The sequence below is a fragment of the Linepithema humile genome, chromosome 6 (genome assembly GCF_040581485.1).
Source record: "Linepithema humile isolate Giens D197 chromosome 6, Lhum_UNIL_v1.0, whole genome shotgun sequence".
NCBI classification, from domain to species: domain Eukaryota; kingdom Metazoa; phylum Arthropoda; class Insecta; order Hymenoptera; family Formicidae; genus Linepithema; species Linepithema humile.
The window spans coordinates 8,082,852-8,103,434 of record NC_090133.1 but is presented as its reverse complement, the minus strand read 5'-3'; the positions used below and the strand labels follow the sequence as shown (position 1 = coordinate 8,103,434).

At 40.3% G+C, this 20,583-nt stretch overlaps 1 protein-coding gene across 7 annotated transcripts in view; it reads left to right on the top strand.

Moving 5' to 3' along the window:
* LOC105678328 (opioid-binding protein/cell adhesion molecule homolog) overlaps nt 1–20,583 on the top strand; it is a 176,045-nt gene that overhangs the window by 85,657 nt on the left and 69,805 nt on the right. For 5 of the 7 annotated variants that reach the window (XM_067357957.1, XM_067357959.1, XM_067357958.1 and 2 more), the window contains one exon: nt 6,501–8,966. In XM_067357957.1, coding sequence (XP_067214058.1) covers nt 8,897–8,966 — 70 coding nt within the window. In that variant the 5' untranslated portion in view covers nt 6,501–8,896. Of the gene's footprint in view, nt 1–2,618; nt 2,752–6,500; nt 8,967–20,583 lie in introns of those variants that run through there. The other 2 variants (XM_012377562.2, XM_012377563.2) reach the window with 1 other exon arrangement.

Here is a 20,583-nt window from a genome sequence, read left to right as displayed (position 1 = left end):
AGCAATTGAAACAATCTAAACTGGATATTCGCACTTTAGCGTGTAAACACATTATTATTTTCTGCTCGCATTTGTAAAGTATTTTGTTGAAATTATTATTGCTTTCATCAGAAACAGTAATGTTATATATGCATGAATTATGTTGGAGCGATACATTGTTTAGCATAATATGGAAATATCGTGCATCTCAATTGTACTTAGCGAAGGCAGTAAAATATAATAAGCTTGTTTATCGCAAATAGAACGTATGCTCTCGAACGATACAGTACATCGCGTAAATTATTCTTACATAAAACGCTGCGGAGTACACAGTCTACATAACACAGACGCTTAAGTAAAATGTATTAATGCCTCGAAGTAAATTGCTCTCGACCGGAAAGGCTCATTGAATTATTAACACAAAGGACAGATTATTGTACGGGTCAATAGTCACGAGTGTAGAATCTAATCGACTGCTACCTGGTTCCTAACCGTTTATCCTACAGGATCGAATATCCACACGAAGCATTAACAATGTCGATCAAAATGGAATTAGGACGTAGTTGCGGTACTATTTTAGAATGAGCCCTAAAGCATATCGGGTGCATTTAATACAATTATCAAATACAAATGATCTATTCTATTTTCGTGAAAATTATGATTATTCTATTCTTATGAAATAATTATTTTAAATATGGATATTTGTAATAACGTAAATTTTCTGATATTTTTATTGCACGATATACAAATAACAAAATCATCCTTTTTTTCCTCGGGACAGTAGAAAAAAATTAAATTACCAACATTTAAATCGATTGAGTCGATCAGGCGATAAATCGAGCCTTTCTCGTTGAGTCGACGACTCTCGACCTCAATGAGCACTCGGTCTTCGTTTTTCGACCGTCACAAAGGCGTGCCGACTTCAAAAGAATATCATGTTTCTAACGCATGCCGATAATTACATGCACATACGAGTCTGAGCACTTTAATGGTTTGTTGCCCGGTGAAAATTAATTATTTTGCGCCGGGAGCTGGTGTCGAGGCGCCGTCGGCGAGTGTATCGAAATACCTGTAGGGCGGCAGGCTTAGCAGGCAGACGGATGGAAGGGCAAGGGGCGATAAGGCAGCAGAGGCGGGTAGGGTGGCGTGTAGTTGACGCTTTATCGGAAGAGCGCTTTTGTTAGAAAGTCAATACCTGTGAAGAGACCTGGGCGCTCACTTCCTGATACGCTCGCGTTAAAGAGTACACTTTAGAGCACGCATAAAGCCCGTGTGATTTTTCTGGCGGAAATGCTCCTCTCGGGAAAATTGTGGGTGTCCACGGATTTGAGACGACGTCAAGTCGGAATGACGTAGAAGTTCGATCGATTTGCACGTTTTATCATTGTAATTTGTAGGAAAATAATGCTCGAATTAAAGTATCTAAACACATTTCGCGATTGACCTCGCTGTCGGCGAAATATATGACGTTTCATCCTTGATATCTCTCAGTGACCATTCTCAACGGAATCAAACGAATAAATCACAGCTGTCAGCCGCGAGATATTCCACGTTAATGCATTATGTATTTTCTGTTGCCGATTTAATTTCGAAAAAAATATTCCACAGGAGGGTCATTCTAAGAGGAATCTCACGTTAAACTTTTCGCGACAATATCGGGCATTCTAAATTCGTCGATGGGATTCGCTATTTAAATTTCTCAGTGGATTATCACTGTCGAGGACGTCGCTTTACGATGTAAATACATCCATTACTCATTCATCCGCAGTGTTGTGTGATTATTTCGCGCTAGAATGAACCACATAATTATTGGCTGTTTGGCTTTATGAAGTTTTAATTAGAATAATTGTCGAATTTATATTTCTCTCATTCTCATTGTCATTGTCTAGTAGCATCCGGTAACATTTACAACCACTTTGAAAGAAATCATAAATTTATCTACGCAATTTTCAGCGATCAACAATTGCATATTGTCGCATATTTTAATGGAAAGTCCATTTTAATAAGTTTCATTTATATTTCACATTTTTTTATGTCAAATCAACGATATTGTTATTATCTTTTTTATAAACAAATATAAATAATTACTACACGACTATTTCGCAACGAGAAATCAAGTGTCTCTTGAGCGGCCAATAAAACTACAACAGTTTGGGTCGACTGTGATATTTACTTTTAATTACAATTTACCTCACGACTTTGCCCCTTTTATCGCGCTCGCCAAGTACCGACTTCGCGCTGAAAAAGTGCTCCGGAGTGTCGCCGTACGCGAAATAGGCGCTCCTCCCCTACCTGGCATTAAGCACTGTCGCCGTAGACGCTAATTTAAATACGACAAGAATTCCAGATTTCCTCGGCGTAGGGTGTGAGAGTGGAGCTACTTTACTACCTAATACATAGGGAATGCAGATACGTATCGGACAGTGCGATGGGACGGGGCAGCGGCGCACAGGCGGGACGGAGAGGGAATTGTTTTTGTCGTGGGGGGCAACGGAAACTGGCGGGACACGGGGGTGCGAGAAGTAGAAGGGAACGAAGAGCGGGCGGAGGAGGAGGAGGAGGCGAAGGGCAGAGAGATGGTTAAGAGAGAACGGGGTGGATTCGGCTACGCAGCGCTACCGCGGCCGACCCGGGAAACTCGGACGGGGTTGGTCCGAAAGCTCTCTCAGTCGCGGACAAGCCGCCACGCAGTGATAACACTTTATATATCGGCGGGCAACGCTGACTTAAACCCGATTCCGCGTATCATACTACTGTCGTTCAGATAAGAACGTAAGTTTGTTAGTGAGCGCATGGACAATTTAATCAAATCTCTTAATTGGAATATGAAAAGCAAAACTGTGTCGAACGAATGATCGAGCCGATTGCAGCTTTAAGATCCACGTGGTGGATCGTGAATTTCTATCGTTAGAACTTTGCTCCGAAAATTGCAGTCTTCAAGATTTGCCTCGCATCATTTAATAAATTTGTCCGGTGATAATTTTATGTGCAAAGCGAATAGCACAAAAATGTTACACAACCGTCGAGCAATTAAGGGCATTTCACGGTTTTCATCTTGTATAAGAATACTGGCACCTTGTCACCGGTGGTCATCCAGCAGCGCAGCTGCAATAGCGACTAACGAGAAGCCGTACTCTTGTATTTCATTGTATCGTCGTGATACCATGATTCCGTGCTGCGTTATCATTCGGCAATTAGAGTAACAAGCGTGTGCACATTTTTATGGTGCCCGGTTTCGTTCACATTTATTTCTCTGTACATTTTTATATATTTCTGTACATTTCGAATCTGAGGCATGTAAAAAATTTTATAAATTAATTTTAAAAATTTCAGGTTTTGAATTTTTTATAGATCTAACGAATTGTCGTGATAAATATATTTTGGATTGAATAATTAATAACTTTTACATTATATAAAATAATCTTTTAGTTCTCTTTTCTTATTATTTTCGAGAATTGAAATAGTGTTAAAGTGTTAAAGATAAGGCATAATTTAAAGTTCAAAGGATCGAAAAAAACGTGATAGTGGTGGAGAGAGATAACAAGGTGTGATGGATTTCCCTAAGCATATATGAGATTCTCTTTGAGCTGATCGTGCTAATATAGTGGCTTGGTTTTTGGCAACTGGGTGAGCGGCTAATTTTCAGTTGACCGTGCGAAAAGGCAGTTACGAACTTTATGATTACACAGCACGAGCGGATTGTTTCATTCGTCGATTACATGCAAGCTCGCAGATACAATTCGCGAAGTGTTGTAACGAGGGACGGATTGCGTGCAACGATATCGCGTATCTCGTTTTCAGGATGATTTCATACGCGTAAGAAATTATCCAAATCACCATATTTTGCTAAATCTCGACGTTAAAAGCAGCTTTTTTTCATTTAACTTGGGGCTCTGTAGGAAGAGCTCGTAACTGCAAACAGGCTTATTAATTCACGCGATGGTCCTGCCGAACGAGCCAAATGTACTTTTGCGAGAAGGTGAGAATGGAGTCGGTACACTTATCATTCGGAGCGCTTGGGCCGACTCCAATTTCTGGCAATTGCGGGCGTTGCGGATAAAAAGCGGGTCAACCAACGCAAAGTGCAATAGCATGGCGCGACGAATGAAAAAGATTTCGCATTTAATCGTATTGCGCGACGTGCCTGCAACGTTCGTTAAATATTCATGACAGCCGCACTGTGAGACTTGCAGGTGGCTAAATTATTTATGATTCTTTTATGTCATAATCGAGTATAACAACAAAGCAAAAGTTGTGTTGCAAATACGGGGATTGTAGAATGTTTGCGCAAAACTCATTTGTTTGTTTTGTGACGCGTCTTTTTCCAGACCTTTTCACATACATTTTATTAGTTAATTATTACAATTTCCACTGAATTTTAATAATGGGTCATTTCGTAAAATGAGCAAGATACAATTATACTGCCTTTGAAAAATTGTTACTAATTTTTCGAATAATCTTTGGAAAAGTGTTTTATCAAACAAGTTATAAGATAGAAAAAAACGACAGATATGACGGATAAGTTCGCTGTTTACGAAGTTGAATTATAAAGTTCTGCAAATTATGTAACTCGCGCCATCGAATCTCTTTTCTTTTATCTTTGCGCTGTAATGAATATTGGAATTTCCATTTCATCCTCGTGACGAGTTACGTAACATTCGTCGTAATCGTGCTCACGTGATATTGCGGCTTGCTGCAATGAGAGAAGGTGACAAATTTCATTCGATATACTTCGTCGCAACTGTTGTAATCGGTTGTTTGCAAAGTTGCAGCAGCGTATGTCTTTACGGCCGGAAAGCTGCTACGTAATCGTCGAATTAGAGCAACGATGAAAGACCAATTCCTGGATAATCGAACCAGCTCTCACTTCCCGTTTAGCTTCCGCGCGAGACGTTATATTGCTTCATCTCTCAAGTTCGACAGAAATTCTCGAGTCGTGCCGAAGCAGTTGGCTTTTTCTCATCCTCTTTAATGTTTTTAACGTCGAAACATCGTTCATCAGCTCCGTCATATTCTCTTCACTCTTGTGTAACAAATGAATGTATCTCGTTGCAGAATTGAAATCATTCGTTATCTCGCTATGAATAATTCTGATCCATTAATTGGAATTGCAGATATTATTTGATTATTTCTCAAATTTAGTCAACGATACATTAATCAATATATGCGCCAACATATTTGGAGCGAAACGCGAATGTTTTAGATAATACGAGTCTAACGTAAACGGTCATGCCTTTCGCCGTTAGTTTAGTGCGCTTTCTATATCCTCGGTTTCGTAGCCGAATATGCAGCGAGCTATTTAAACTTTCGGTCAACGGAGAAGTAGTTAAAGTTCGGGAAATTCGGGTAACGCGTGTGTACTTTAATTAACACGCATACGTAGGAAGTCCTTGGTTATTAAGCCTTGTCGTCTGAAAATTGGATGTACAAATCCAGCAAATGCTCATTCCATACATATATATTATATTACATATATTTTCATATTCATATCCGCATATATTCGCATAAATTCTCCATTTGTCATGAAATACGATTGCACAGAAATACATTCAGCGAGTTAACGTCTCTCAACAAATGGGCTCCAATTATTATAATCTTTTTTGCACATAATATTTGCCATATTGATTTATATTTGCATTTCATCCAATTTTATACTTTGTAATAAATCATACATTATTTTAAAAATATACATTGTTTAACGTTAAAGTTTCATAAAATTCGAAAGCTTTAGAGGCAGAGATTTACTTGATTAGACTCCAGCTGAACTGTTCTAATTATCCGTAGGACGAAAAAAGTTCAGACGGAGAGGGAGGTGGTGCATCTGATTATCGGCACAGCGGAGCGGAATAAATCCTAAAATCCACCGAATTTCGATGCCCCGAAGCATGTCGTAATCGAGTCACTCCGCGGTCAATCTTAAACTACGAGCTATACGAGTGACTCTGCGGCACTCGCGCCTCGGCACTTTAATCCGAGAGACTTGAGAGTGCACCTGGTAGACGACGATGGTATATCTCTCTCCCCGGCTGCGAAGTTCGGGTTAGCTTGCGAGAGGAATGGGCGCAAGGAGGGCGCGGGAACGGTAGACCCAATTACATCTCGTTCGTGCAGAATTGGACGAATACATACAAGATGCTTAAGACGCCTTAACTACCTCGGGATTTGTACCCACATTCTAACTGTCGAGATTCGTTTAAGTACCTTACACTGGACTTTCGTCGGTTACCAAGGATTTCCATCGGCCCATAAATCCGTCTCGGTAAACTCTGACAATTTTCGCCAGATAGCTTTTCCTATCTTTCTTTAACTGTCATTCTCGACTTTGATTTAAATCTGGCTGTTTCATTTCTGTAATATTATCTGCTTGTGATCAGATGTATTTGCGTGCTTTTTATTCAGCGTCTAAAAAAAGAAGGAATTTTTACGATCGATATAATAAAATAGAATTACTCGCCTTAAATAATTATTCCGCGCGGCATTTGATCCATTGTGCCTTTGACACGACCGTCTCTTTGTTACAGGACACTTTGCCGCAGATACGCAGAAAACTGATCTTTTTCCGGAACGATAATGTGGGCGTTTTACAACGGAACGTGGGCGGTGATGAAAGAAATTCTAGGAAACTGAAGATCCAAGATTAACTGACGGTTAATGTATATCGGTGCTTCGGGTTAATGGAGCGCAGCTTGAGCGAAAAGGGACGCGATGACACGCTGCCAGCCGAAGACTGAGGCCTGTTGAGCCAGGATTAGAAGACCGTTTTAAACCACTCTCGTCTTCATCTCAGATCGATCAAATCATTGACGCGAGCTTCTCGTAAAGCTTCACACACCTCGTACACACTGGAATCAGTATCGTGCGCAAAGGCTGCTGCAATCACTCCACGGTTTACAAATCTGTGGAAATCGGAAACTGCGGTCCTGCACGACAACATATCCGCCAAAGGAAAGGAAGAAAATTGCGGGAGAGAGTGAGAAAGTCGTACCTTCGGTTGTCCTTAATTCCGGATGATCAAAGGATCGCTTGCCGAGGACAGATTTATTCTATGTCTCACGAATTCCTGAGAGGCTAGTCGCTGCGACGCAAAGGTTTCGTAAACGATATATTCGTCGGTGAATTAAAATATGTACCTCGGCCGGTCGTTCGGACAATCAATAATGCCGGGTCGTAAAACTCTGCGCGCGGCACGCAGCGTGTCTGATAAATAATGCAATTCTGCCGGGAGAGTCGATGTCTCGGAGTGTGAAACGAAAAGCGCTGGATCATCCTTTGTGCTGAAGAGACTTCGAAGGATCTTACGTGAATTACCAGGACGGGCGAACATTGTGTTACGTGAATCGATTTCGTGAAGTTGACCCGGAGTGCTGGATTGCTGGAAGGCATCAGGAACGAGGATTAACAGGTGCGGGTATTATAAATGAATAATCGTGCGCGCTATGCGAGAAGTGCTTGAGAAGGTGCGGAATTCCTTAAATTTTTCGCGAACCAGGTCGATTTTTGTGACATCACCGCGGAACGATTTGGGATAGTGTCGGATCTAGCAAATATTTGGCCGTGCTTCGAAACCGAGTAGTTTAACGCGCCACGGAGCATCTCATCGTGATTCAAAGCTCGTCGTTCGAACGTTGAAACGAAAAAAAAGGAGGACTTTCCATATTGACATGCCGATGTCAAACATGATTCGTGCGGATGTGTGACGGAGCGCATAAATCGCGGTACACGAGCAATTAAGAAGTAAATCGGAGGAGCGGTAATTAACGTAGTGACTAAAGACGCGCATGCTCGTGGTAATTAATTACTTTCAATGTGAGTTTAGAAAAGTCGGAGGGTCCTCTCTTGGGAGCCATTAAATGGACTTGAAGAGTAACTCGTGAATAGGAGCGTGCAGCGCGAATAAATTTCTAGAATACCCCTAATTGCCGAAGCAATAAAGTTATATAAGCTTTGGCGAAGAATTCTTGCAAATATACGAAGGTTCTTAAGATATAGTGAAAATATTCGAATAAAGGACGACGACGGGATACGGATCCATTCCAAGATCCGAAGAAAGTCAAGCTCGTTTTGTGTTCGACAATTCCGGGCGAACCAGAATGCAGACGATGCCGTGCGCGCTTCGTTAAACTGACAATAATCGTCAACCGTGTGTCACAAACTCGTACGTGGGAAAGTGAGTGCTTGCAAATGAGATTCCGGCGATGACGTTGTTTCGTGATTTGAGCACTGGAGCGTCACTCTATGCGTGAAAATTTGACTCGTCTTCCACGAGCGCGCGGTACGTTTCGAGAGGAAAAGAAAACGTGATAAGGAAAAAAGCATTCGAGAGTTATCTCTCGAAAAATCTTCTTCTCAAACATATCTTACACAGAAAGGATCGAGAACAATTATTGTTAGTCAGCATTCGAGCTTTATCAAAGAATTTGGGCATTGATAACGTTAAATTTATTGAATATTATATAAGAAAAGTCTATAAAGAGATCCGTACAAAACAGATTAGCGCGTGTCAGTCGGAATTATCTAGAAAAAAAAAAAAAAAAAAAAAAAAAAACATAAACTTGGTGCGCAATCGCGGTCACGAAGAGTTATCGCCGAGCAACGATAATCGGCTAACAGTCAACGATTGTCGTAACGGGGCAAATGACGGATCTTATCGGAACAGAAATATGATGTATCGCGCGGTGACGGACGAGTGGCGCGCGAGATTGGCTACGAGAGAATGACAGTGACGTGTATGTCGTTCACGGATGTTGTTCAGTGCCGGGATGCAGCAGTGAGTAACTGTCAATAAAAGCGACGAGTGCGGCACAACGAGATCGGTTTCGTCGTCGTCGTCGTCGTCGTCGTCGTCGTCGTTGTCGTCGTCTGCGGAGCAGGAGGGTGAAAACAGAGCTGCCCGATACCGCTCGCAGAAACATCCAGCATGAAGGATCATCGAGGAGGATGGCTGCGCGCCGTGCTGCCCCTGATAACGTTCTTCCCTCATCTGACGGGTGAGTACAATCCCGCTATTTGTTATTATTGCGTCGGCTTTTTTCATGAGATTTTTAGAATTGTCGAATCTCACGCGAAATTTTTTTATGTCACCTGTCGCTTAATCACGTTAGTCGCAAACTCATTTTTATAAAATATAAATCGTTGTGCAGGGGAAAAAGCGCGATTGAGAAATTCATCATAAATAGAATAATCGCATTATAACAAAAATTAAAAAATTGTAATCTGTAAAAAATTTTTTTATATTTATAGAATAGAACTTTTCAATTTAAAAATTTTATTCATATAGAAAAATAATGTTTTCAAGATATGAAGAATATGAAAAATATATTCCATATAAAATATGAAAATATAAATTGAAAAGATTGTTTTTGAAAAACAAAATTATAGAAAGAGATTGTTGCAAAAAAGAATCGCGCACGGCGTAATCAGGGGTTATCTCTCGCAAGAACATTCAGTCGTAACATTTGTCCGTGATCACGGTCACGGAGAGCTATTAACAGATAATCGACTAATCGATGAATAGTATAATTCTTTCCACTTATAGACACTTCTAGACACTCAGTAATTAAGAGAAATTTTAGTGATTGAATGAAATAAATGAAATCGATAATCAGAATTTAAAACCCATTATTACGAAGTGCAAATGCATAAATGTTCCAAGCGATAGATTTCTATAAGCGTAATCTGACGCAATGGATTAACGAATATTTTTTTGCTATTTCCTGGTGGCCCAAATAAACTTAAAGTGGTGCAACGACACCCTGTCGCTCATTCGAACAAAGCACGAGTGTATTAGTAAAGTGGGCCACACCGACACGACGTATTGTTTTTCATCACACGCGCGCGGACGATTATATCGAAATGTATATCACGAATAAAATATACTATAAGGTAGTCTCAATTTTCGGCGGGATATTGCGATTTAATGAGATTGGAGTAACTGCCGGTTTTATAGGACATGTAGTTTAGATTTTATATCAGCAGGTTGAGCGATACTCTTTTTTTATCTAATAATGAGGAACACAAATTTATTCAGTAGAACATTCGCAGGCATTAATAATTAATTTTAATGATTTATGTCAGCTTGCAGTATAGTTGCGGTATAGATTTATGATATCTTGCGGAATCGACGAGTCAATAATTAATTTCTTTTCATATAGAAAAACAATTAGCTAAGCATTTATTATTTGAACCGAGATTGCGATTATTTAAAATCGTTGCATTTTTTACTGAAAGAGGGGAAGGAATGCCAAAAGTTGGCAGAAAAGTCACGTTGCCGTAAACTTTCCGCGCGATGAGATAAATTTTGAATGCAACTCATCTACAATTACGGAAATACGAAGCACTCCTCGTCCGGATATTCTTAAATACCGCGGGCCACTATCGCGTCTGAGTTGATTTCCATACAATGAATGGACTCATGAATAAAGTGCTTTAAGCCAGATCGCTCGGGATCGCTCGGCGAAAGGCAGTCTGCCAATAATTTCAAGTCGAACTCTATCGACGTACCGAGTTATTCATAATTCGCTATATGTATTCTGAATTGCATTAAATCGAGAGCAGTCGATAGGAGCAACGGACGATTTGATTGGTAAAGTCAAGAATTTCAAGTTGTTCTTACCAAGTTGCGTTTCTCTTTCGTCTTATTGCATTATTCTTCTATTGCGGCTACTTCAATAATTCTTCTCTTCCTTTCCAAATAGTTTACAAGGCTTTTATTTAAATAATGAAAAATTTACTATTTAGAACTTAACTTAAAAAAGAATACCGGTCGCATATTGTATTGGACACGTAGCGGGAATTTATTCGTTCGTCACAACACGCTTCGCGAGTAAAATGTATATAAATTACTTTGAAATTTTGCAACGTTCAAGAATGATGAATAATATAGAGTCATAATGTTACATATACACGTCGTCAATGCAAGGAAATTCCGTTTACGATGTTTTCCTGTATCGTAAAATTGCATTTTGCGCAGAATTTTTATCAAAAATTGATGCTACAGTTTACTTCATTACACTATAAAAATTTATACACAGAAATTAAGAGCACGTTTCTGATATTTTTTTATGACGATCTACTTAGAACTAATTAATTCATTACACGTTTTGTGTCGGTGGGCTGGTGATAAAATTAAATATTCAGATAAATTACGTGCTCTGTAGGGAGCTCGTGTAAGTAGATAACTTTATGGTGTGTTTGCGTGTAAGTAGAAAAATTCGCTATATAATTCCACGACACTGTTCGACGTCGAAAAACTGCTAACCGAATTAGACATGCTCCGTAATTAACGCGTCTCGGGTCCTGCCAGCTGTTAGCTTTGGGAGAATAAACATCTCCCGAATTAGCAGAACAAATTTCCCTCGTTTCCCGGCAGCGTTTCTCGCTCTTCCGGGTGATTTTCATCCTGTACCACCTCTGACCCGAGGATCGAGGAATGAGGTGTACGGAAATTCCATCGAGGAAGGCGAACTTTCTTACGAACGTCACGGAAAATTGAATTTTTAAGTGACAGGTCATTTGCGAGTAGCCGACTAACTCCGTCGTTGACTCGGCGGTGAGTATTTTCCGATTTCGTTGCAACTTCTTCGTGTCATTGCTGAACGTAGGCTAATTACAACTGTAATATTCTCTAATAGAAAGCGAGAGAGAGAGAGAGAGAGAGAGAGAGAGAGAGAGAGAGAGAGAGAGAGAGAAGGGAAGAGAGAGAGTACAAACGATTCCCGGAAAATATCACCGCTATTCTGTATTTAATCCAATATTTTGAACGCGGAAAAGTTTTGCTTTTATTTATTTGCAGAATTATTGTTATAAATTGCGCGATAGAAACTATATATAGTTTTTTTTTTATAATAAAGTATTTTTAAAAAATACTGATGTAATTAGAATTTATTGAAAGAGATATTTTCATTGAAGCGGTAAAAAAGCGGTAGTATTTATCGCGGTAAAATGAATGAGACTATAATTCTTCATTGTTCAACAAGAGACGTGAATATAAATTTCTCTTTTATATCAATGCGGAATTTGTATTAATTCGCAAAAATTATTTTCATCCCGTGATTTATCTCGCATAATTCACTTTGATCATCGCTACGCTGAAACAAACAAGATGAACAGACATAATTGATTTCGATGAGTAAATTCGTTCGGCTAATCTCAATGACTTTGCTCCAAATTTTCAACACAACGCTTAGCACAATAAAGTTTGTATATAATATGTACATGTCCGATCATCGATAGTCCGATATCCCTCTCGACGAGCGTTGCATCCGAGAATTATAGATATCGAGCGGACGTGTAGCACGTTTGCGGAATGCGGTTGATTGTAAGTTGAGAAGCCAATTTGCCAAACTCGAGTTCGTCGCGGGTGGGCGAACAAGGCACCGCAAGAACGTCGCGGTGTTCTATTGAAGTTGTAATAGTTGACGTTATTATATATCTATAGTAATATCTGATATGCGCGTGGGTGGTGTCTTTATTTACATACCATCCCTCGTCTCGTATTACCCTTTAAACGAGAGAGCGTCAAAATTAATTGTACGCGCGTTATTAAATTCAGCGCGAGTCGGCGCGGCTTAACTTTTGTACGCCTGCTGTATATATTGTTTTCTGAGAGCATGAAACTAAACTCCAGCTCGATAAGATATGCAAGTACGCAAGTGACGACTGCATTTCGCGGACGAGAAAGAAAAACAGTCCCATTTTGTAATTAACAACTTCTTAATTTAGCCAGTATTTAGGTATCGAGACTGTCGGGCTAATGCAAAAGTTTGAAAAGCGTTTAACAGACCTCTGAAAGACGTCTGGAGGATTAAAATATCTTTCAGACAGCTGCGCGATGTCTTTTAAACGTTGTGTCATCCGAGCACTTGTCACAGTCACGTTTTTCCAATAACGATGACGCGTTTTTAATTTCCTTTGTCGCCGGATACACAGGATGTTCGTGATACCAACGGGACACTCTACGTGTCTATGTTCTATACTTTATATCGCAGTGAATACCGAAAAATTAAATTGTGGCGTGGCCGGTCGGCACGGGCGAACAGTAAATCGAAACTCCCCGTAGAGATCCCGGTACAATCGAACAGACGCACGGACAGAGAGAGAACGTAAACCATTACTATTGGGCTTATCAAAGTGATTCACGTGACTGGCCGACGGCATTATGCAAATGAGCCGTAAAATTATCATAGCCTTCAGGCATCGCCAGACAGGAGGATACCTGAACTTTCCGTTATACGTGATAGAGCACGTTACTGCAACTATAGTCACAGCCGATATCCGCTTTAGAAGGCAAAGATTACATAATAATTCTCCGTTTGGCTGATCATGCAAACCGAGTTTGTCTTTGAATTACCATCCGCGAGGAGCATCCTACTTTAGCGCGGTATGAATCATATCGTAACGAAAGTTAATGAATGAACAGGAATCGTATTGGAAAATCAATATTATAATTATACTCGTAGAATACTTATTGAATATAAATTTTCAGCGCAGAACTTTGCGATTATTTTTCCGCTTTATATCAAAATTTTCTAACAAGATAAATGTTGTAAAAGCGAAAAATTCAATGGTAAATTGGCACTCTGATTGTATTGGATTTTTGTTAAAAAAAGATACAAAAATCTCGGGGACCACAAGTGGTACGTTTTTTCGATGTTATAACAGCGAAGGAAGATTAATGATATGGCTGGAGCGATTGACGGGCAAGTGGCAACCTCCGTCCGGTGTGCCTCTTAGCAACCTATCAATGTCTTTGTATCACTTGGTCGAGGAGGAGTAACAGGAAACAGGAAGCGATTCCTCCAATGGCCGTCGAGAATGTGTCCGGCAAATTTATATCCGCGGACAGCTGCTGTAACGAGCAAGCAGCTATATCACTTCGCGAAAAGGGATTACACGGTGACCAGGGAGAGCAATGGCCTTAATATTAGATCAAAGATTTTCGATGGTGCTGATCGAAAAATTGTGCGCGCGCGCGCGGCAAAAAGATTTCCCATTATAAACACGAAGGCTGATGCGTACGAGGACTTTTACTCGTAATAGACAATAGACACTCGCGATCATCGCACGATGCAACGAGAAATCGTTTTTCCAGCGACGATACCGTCGGGTCGATAAAAAGTTCCAATACGACCGTTCAAATGATACGCGTTTAATATCAATACGGCGAAATTGTGTTTGCTCTTGCGAGCAAGCTCAAGTGAAGTAATAATCGCTGTATAATTGATCGTTAAGACGAACTCAAAGGCGGCATAATTCAAACCTCGCGATAAATCCGCTCATTTGCAGTCGACACTTGCGCAAATTACAGTTCATTACAGTCCGATGAATCGTCGCATTTGCGTGAATCATATTACGACGATCTCAGGAGAACTCACGCGTGGCGTTTGTAGAGTTACTCGAGATACGCCCGGTCGCGTTGCGAGTTAGAGCGCAGCGCGCGTTTAACACCTACGCGAGTAAATACGTGTGTGCGCTGTCGCAGCGGCGACGGTTGATGTCGTTTGCATTTTCGGATGAAGTTTTCTTGTCGGTTTCGCTTCGGACTTAATTACGAGTCATCTCTCATCAAGCGCAGTTCTCGGCGAATGTTAACTTTTTCAATTATATCTCTCTCTATTTGTTAGGGGGAGAAATTTTTTAAATTTTTTTTCGATGACATAGGCACCTCTCAGGAATGTTTTCGAGAATTTTTAAATGAACTGTGAAATCTCTCTCTGGACTGTCCTTGATTACGGAGATAATTACGAAGCAATTAATTTTTTTTTTTTTTCTATATAATGTCAAGATTAAAATGAACAACGAGATTACAAAGTTAATTGAATAAGTTAAATATTCCCGTAGATAAATAGTGCAATATTATCAAACTTGCAAAGTCTAGATTAATCCCAATTTATGCTTAATCGAATATAAAACTCGCTCGGATACACAACAGAATTTTATATTCAAAATAATCTCGTTGATCATCCGTCAAGATTAATTGTATTAGCTGTAAATTCACGTTTATACATATAAGCCAGCGTCAACGTTAATCGACCGGTTAAAGTTTTCGGATTAAAGTAATCTACACCGGTCGATCTGGTTTACGATCCTCGACGCGATTGAGCCAGGAATAAGTCCGTCCGTGCATAGTATGTAATAACGTTTCGCGCTGCAGTCAGGAGCCGCTTGATCTGATTGAACCCGTTTCGCTTTATCAGTGCTCAGGTACGACCGTAATTTTGAAACATCCGACCGATCCTATACCCGACCTCCTTCCGAGTCCCCGATATCCGGTCGTAGAGACGGACGCGTGCGCTGTTATGGAAATATCAGAAACTTCCTCTGGCTCTATAAAGTGCACCGCCGTAAAGTATCGGCGGCGTAACGTAATGCGAGAAATAAAGTGCGCCGTATTACAGTTTATCTTTATAAACGGCGTAAAGCTTTTAGATCTTTGATAGCCGTGAACATCGCACAGGGCAATACCGGGTGTCTCTGCAATGCCTTTCGTTTGATTGCAGATTTTTCGGCGAGCGTACGCGATCGATTTTTGCTTAGCATATAAATTACGTATTTTCGGGAAGAGAAGAGAGAAATATGTGCAACTTATATTCTTCTTATCGCGTCTCTTTTCGTCACGTAAAATTCACATTTCAGGGATTTAAATAGCGTACATTTTTATTCATAAATTTGTGCATAAAAAATTTAAAAGTTAATTAATTAAAATCACTCAAGTTTCGGCCATTTATATTACTTACATATTGGCGTTGAAATAACGTTATTCTTTCTTAAGTTTGCTTATGATACAATTCTGAGAAAAATGCGGCTTGTGCGATATCCCGTAAACTCCTTGTAACCGGAGATTGTCGTAACTTTCCTCTACCACAGCGGCGCCGTCGTTCTAGTTGTATAAATAATGTTCTTAGCGGAGAACCATCGCGCGCGCGGACTGGACAGCCACGCGGTACATCGTACGGCAATAGCATGTGCACGGTCCGGTATCGCGATTGAAAAATTGCCACGGGCCATAAAACATTCCCGCACGTTGCCCGATCCATTTCACGAATGGTGCTATACGAAAATGAGTTGTAAAACGTTTAGAAAAAAGACGCGTCGATTACGCACGACGTGCAGCGGAGTTATTGCTACCATTCGTTCTCTTTTCCGTCTTTCCTCGTCTGACATCTAACGTTTTCTCTGAGATCAATCTCTCTCTTTCTCTCTCTCTCTCTCTCTCTCTCTCTCTCGGGATGAGCAGCAACTGAAGCGGTACGAAATGTTCGATAATTTTGAGAGAAAAGATAAAGGCGCGAAGCAGCGTGAAAAAGTTCAACGTGTAGCTGGTATCTTGAGAGAGAACTGGCAAACTCTCCGGAATCATCTTACTTTGGCGTATGCTAAATAGTCGGTGCTCTTATTTCACGGAACGTACTTTAAACGTCGAGTGGGTAACCTTTAAGCGAAACTTCGACACGTTTTCATCGCAAAACGTGTCGAAAATCGTTTTCCACTGTCGTTAAATTTCACAGATTTGCGCTCGTTCGTGGATTTTTGCCTTTGAAAATTTTAATAGGAAATCGGCTGCGCCGAGAAACATCTGGCGAGAAAAGGCCGCGGACGGTCATAAATCCGCCGCAAACGATTTATCCGAACGCGACGAGGATTTCACAGCGTTCTTTTCCTTCTTCCTTTTCGCGCAATCATCAGCCGTATCTGAAATACCATTCCGGAGATGAAACTGCGTTTCCGGTACTTTCGGTATATCGGCGCAACAGCGTGCACTCTTCGGTGCATCCATAAGAGCGACTTCTCACGCTTCTTATCAGGCCTGAAGAATGTTAACGATTCTCGTGATACCCTCGAATCCGCCTTTGACCCGCTTTCGGCCGAGCCGGATCCCTTACTCACCGTGTAAAGAGCGCGCCATATTTCGGATTTATTTCCGCGCCACCTCGTAGCGACTTCCGGACGCGAACTTTCTGCCGGCGCGCTTTCACGAACTCGATATAGCGGAAAATTGCTTTTCTCGTGAAACTTTTTCCAGGACGTTATCCTGCGAGCGCAGGGCTTGTCCCTCTTTTATACCGATTCCGAGATCGATGCGACGGCATCGTTTTTCTGTAGCGAGTATCGTGAATTACTGCGGAATTTCCGGAGCGTTTCAGGATGTCTTTGTTAGCAATATTTATTTAGAAACATCTCGCAATTCAAACGTTAACAATCGACGTATAGTTGATTTTATTAACAGAAAGATATATATGGGTTATTCCAATAAACCAATATAAATATTCTTAAAATAACATTGATATTCCCATGCATATTGCAGCATTATTGAACGGAATTGTAGAAAACAAATTATATACCAGCTTTCCCGTCTTTTCAATAATAAAATCGTAAAAGCAAAAAATGAATATTTAATTTTAAACAGATGCATTAGTAATAATGTAAAAGAGGTAAATATGATTTACTTTGTAGCCTTTTTTGCGCGCCTTTTTGCATTTGAATTCAATACGGGTAGAGATTACTTCCTGCGTAAAGATCTTTCGAGCGCGTTCACGTACACGGCTCTTTGTTGCCGATTTGCGTACGTATGGTAACGAGAGTTCTTATCACGATTTCGTCGACCATCGTGAAATTGCAACAGGGTTTCAAAACCAGAACTGTCACGCGACGGCGCGCCGCGGCGGCCGCTATGCCCGGCAACAAAGCGGTTCGTTAGCGCGTAAAATATAGAACATCGGAGATAATTGCAAAGCCGCTTCTCAAAGACATCAACTCTGCCTTGGGATTTTCTCAATCATGGAGAAGAAAGAAGATGCGGGGAAGAGGGAGTGACAGGTTTTATCGAATTTTACAAACAAAAAGAGAGAAGCAAGATTTCGCGTTAAAATCACTCCAGCCGAGAAAACGGAGCGGGAAAGATAAAAGAGGTGAAAAATTTAATAACACTGTAAATTATCTTGTGTGGATTTTACATGAAATTTGTCTCTGAATTTCATTTTCGTACAGTTTGAAATTATAATGCAAAATTTTGCCAAATTTCTACTAATGAGGAGGTGTAATGACATTTTCAATATTCAATCTTTCTCCGAAATTGCCAAAATAGAAAGACAAATTGCGAGCGTGCGTAAAAATAACATCAACAATTCACGCGATGCCAATTATCGGGAATTCTTGTCGGCGTATAAATAGCATCCTCCGGTTGTTAATTTTTATCGTGTTAGTATTGAGACCTGTGATTAATGGAGCGTGATGTGAAGGCGTTGCACGTTGTAGACTTCATTATAATATAAGTCGATAAGGGAAAAGTAGGTCACTGGCCGATGTAGCAAATTCGAAATATCGTAGAAAAAGCGTATACTATTTTTCACAATGCACAACACGCGCCATTATTTTAAGAGTTCTTATGGTCCATTGTGTATGCTAAAAAAAGCTACGTTGTACCGAGTGCGCGTCGGCACAATAACAAACTGAAAGTCCAGTAAATTAGAGGGTGCATTGGGCTATACGATCTAAATACAGATACGTTTCATCGCGGCGACTGGGCTCTATTTATTTTCAAAACAAAATCCCTCTCTTTGATGGTTTTCATAATAGCAGCAATGGGTTCTCATAATTTTTTGAATTTTTACGAGCACCCTCAATACGAGTCCTCGGGTTTGTTCCACAGGAAAGAATATAGGTTGCATAATAAAAGATCCACGCGGTGAATCAGAGTATACGTTGAATTATACGTATCATGTGAACAGACACGCTAGCCCCACACGCTACACGTGTGTACGCTCGTCCGTCCGTGCATGAAAATCGCGTGTATCGAGAAAAATGTCGTGTAATTCGTGTCAAGCCGATGGTGCGTTTTAACAAAACTGTCCTCGACAGCGTCACGTGCACTCTTCAGTCCCTTCTTCCGTTTATCGATTAAAGGATAAAAACAACGGTCGTGCCTGATTAAAGTACATAAACTGTAATTTCACGGTATACTTGATCAATTTTATTATTTTTGCAATGCCCGTGCAATGTCAGATATGTGTGTGCTTACGCGATTTTAAGTCTGTAAGTCTTTTCCTTATTCTTTGTAACTCGGATGTTGAGACTGTAACTACCATTGCTTTCCATAATCTTTTTCGCAAGCTTGATCACGTCTATGTCGATCATCTTTCGCTTTTCCCTCCGATGCTTTCATACGGAGATCAATGTACTTTTATACAGCATCACGTTGGTCGACAATAAAGGCTTTGTGTGTAGAAATAGCAATTGTATTATATGTAGATGATATGAGATGTCGATATTTATCAAGTTTATTTTCGATTAAATATTATTTTGACATTTTTATTTATTTATTTTTTTGTTAAGTAAAGCGCTAAGTCCTGTTGTCGTAAAAAATCGTGATAAATTAATTTTTTTAAATATTTTTTTCACGCTTCAATGCGCACTGCAAAAAGATAATAATGTTTCACAATTCTTCTAATATCTGCTATAAGTATCTCTCTATTGTGCTCTCAGATCGGTGCGATTGTTAGAACGATCCAACTCGCGAACAATTGATTTTTGTGTAACGTGGGCGTGTCGCGCCATTCGCATTCGTCTTGAAAGAAACGGATTTCATCGGATTGCGTGTAAATGACGAGCCGGATTTTCGGGAGAGTCCGATTTATCGGCCGGCATATTCCCATCCGTCAGTGTATGGATAATGAACCAGGTATAGATTAAATTGCACTACCGTGTAGAATGTTGTATTAACCGTGATGGATTGAGATATTTTTGTGATAAAGTAGAGCACGCTATATCCGTCAGAATTGATTTCGCGTGTAGTTAACCCCCCGATAGATCGTTCGACTCATTCAAGTTAATCCTTCGATATGTTATAGGTTGTTCCATCGCTTCATACTCAAATGATTAGAAATATTCAGAATGGTCGATCTATATTTATACGTAATCCTTTAGGAAGTTTAGCGAAGATTGGAAACCATTAACCCAAGGTTTTGTTATAAAAATTGCATTTTCTTTTGTCCGCGAGATAGGATGTTTCAGATCCCGCCAAAAACTATTTCAGAGATAAACTCTTTGACGAATTTAAAGTTAACTTTCGACCGTTTTCGCAAAGTTTTTCGCAGGAATCCGCGGAGATTTTTTGATTCTTTCCGTTTTTCTTTTATTTCCACTACATCATCCGCCTTGCATTTTTCAAGCAACTTGTTGACACTTATGCAAATGTTCGCGACCGCGTGCGCGACGATGCATGCAAGTTTTGTGCTTTGTCATTCTGCAGCAAAAGTTGCGGAATCGGCGATCACATGTATACAATGTAAAGTACGACAGGTGGCTGGACACCCGGATTTCATTCCAGTGTTCGACACCGAAGTAAGTTTCGATGTCGTTGCGAAATGTGTGTGTTCCGATCGTGTTGAGCTCCCTGTCTAAGCAAGAATCTGCAATACTGGTGAATTGTTAGACAATAGTAAAACCGACACGAATGACAAAGTATATATTTATCGAAGGCTTTTCTTAAAAAAATAATTCCTCGTCTCGTTGGGAAACGATGCCAAGCGTTCTTCAAAATCCACGTGCGACGTGTTGTTCTTGTCTTCGGCGAGCGAAGAAAAGTATTATTGCGTTGTGTTATGCGAA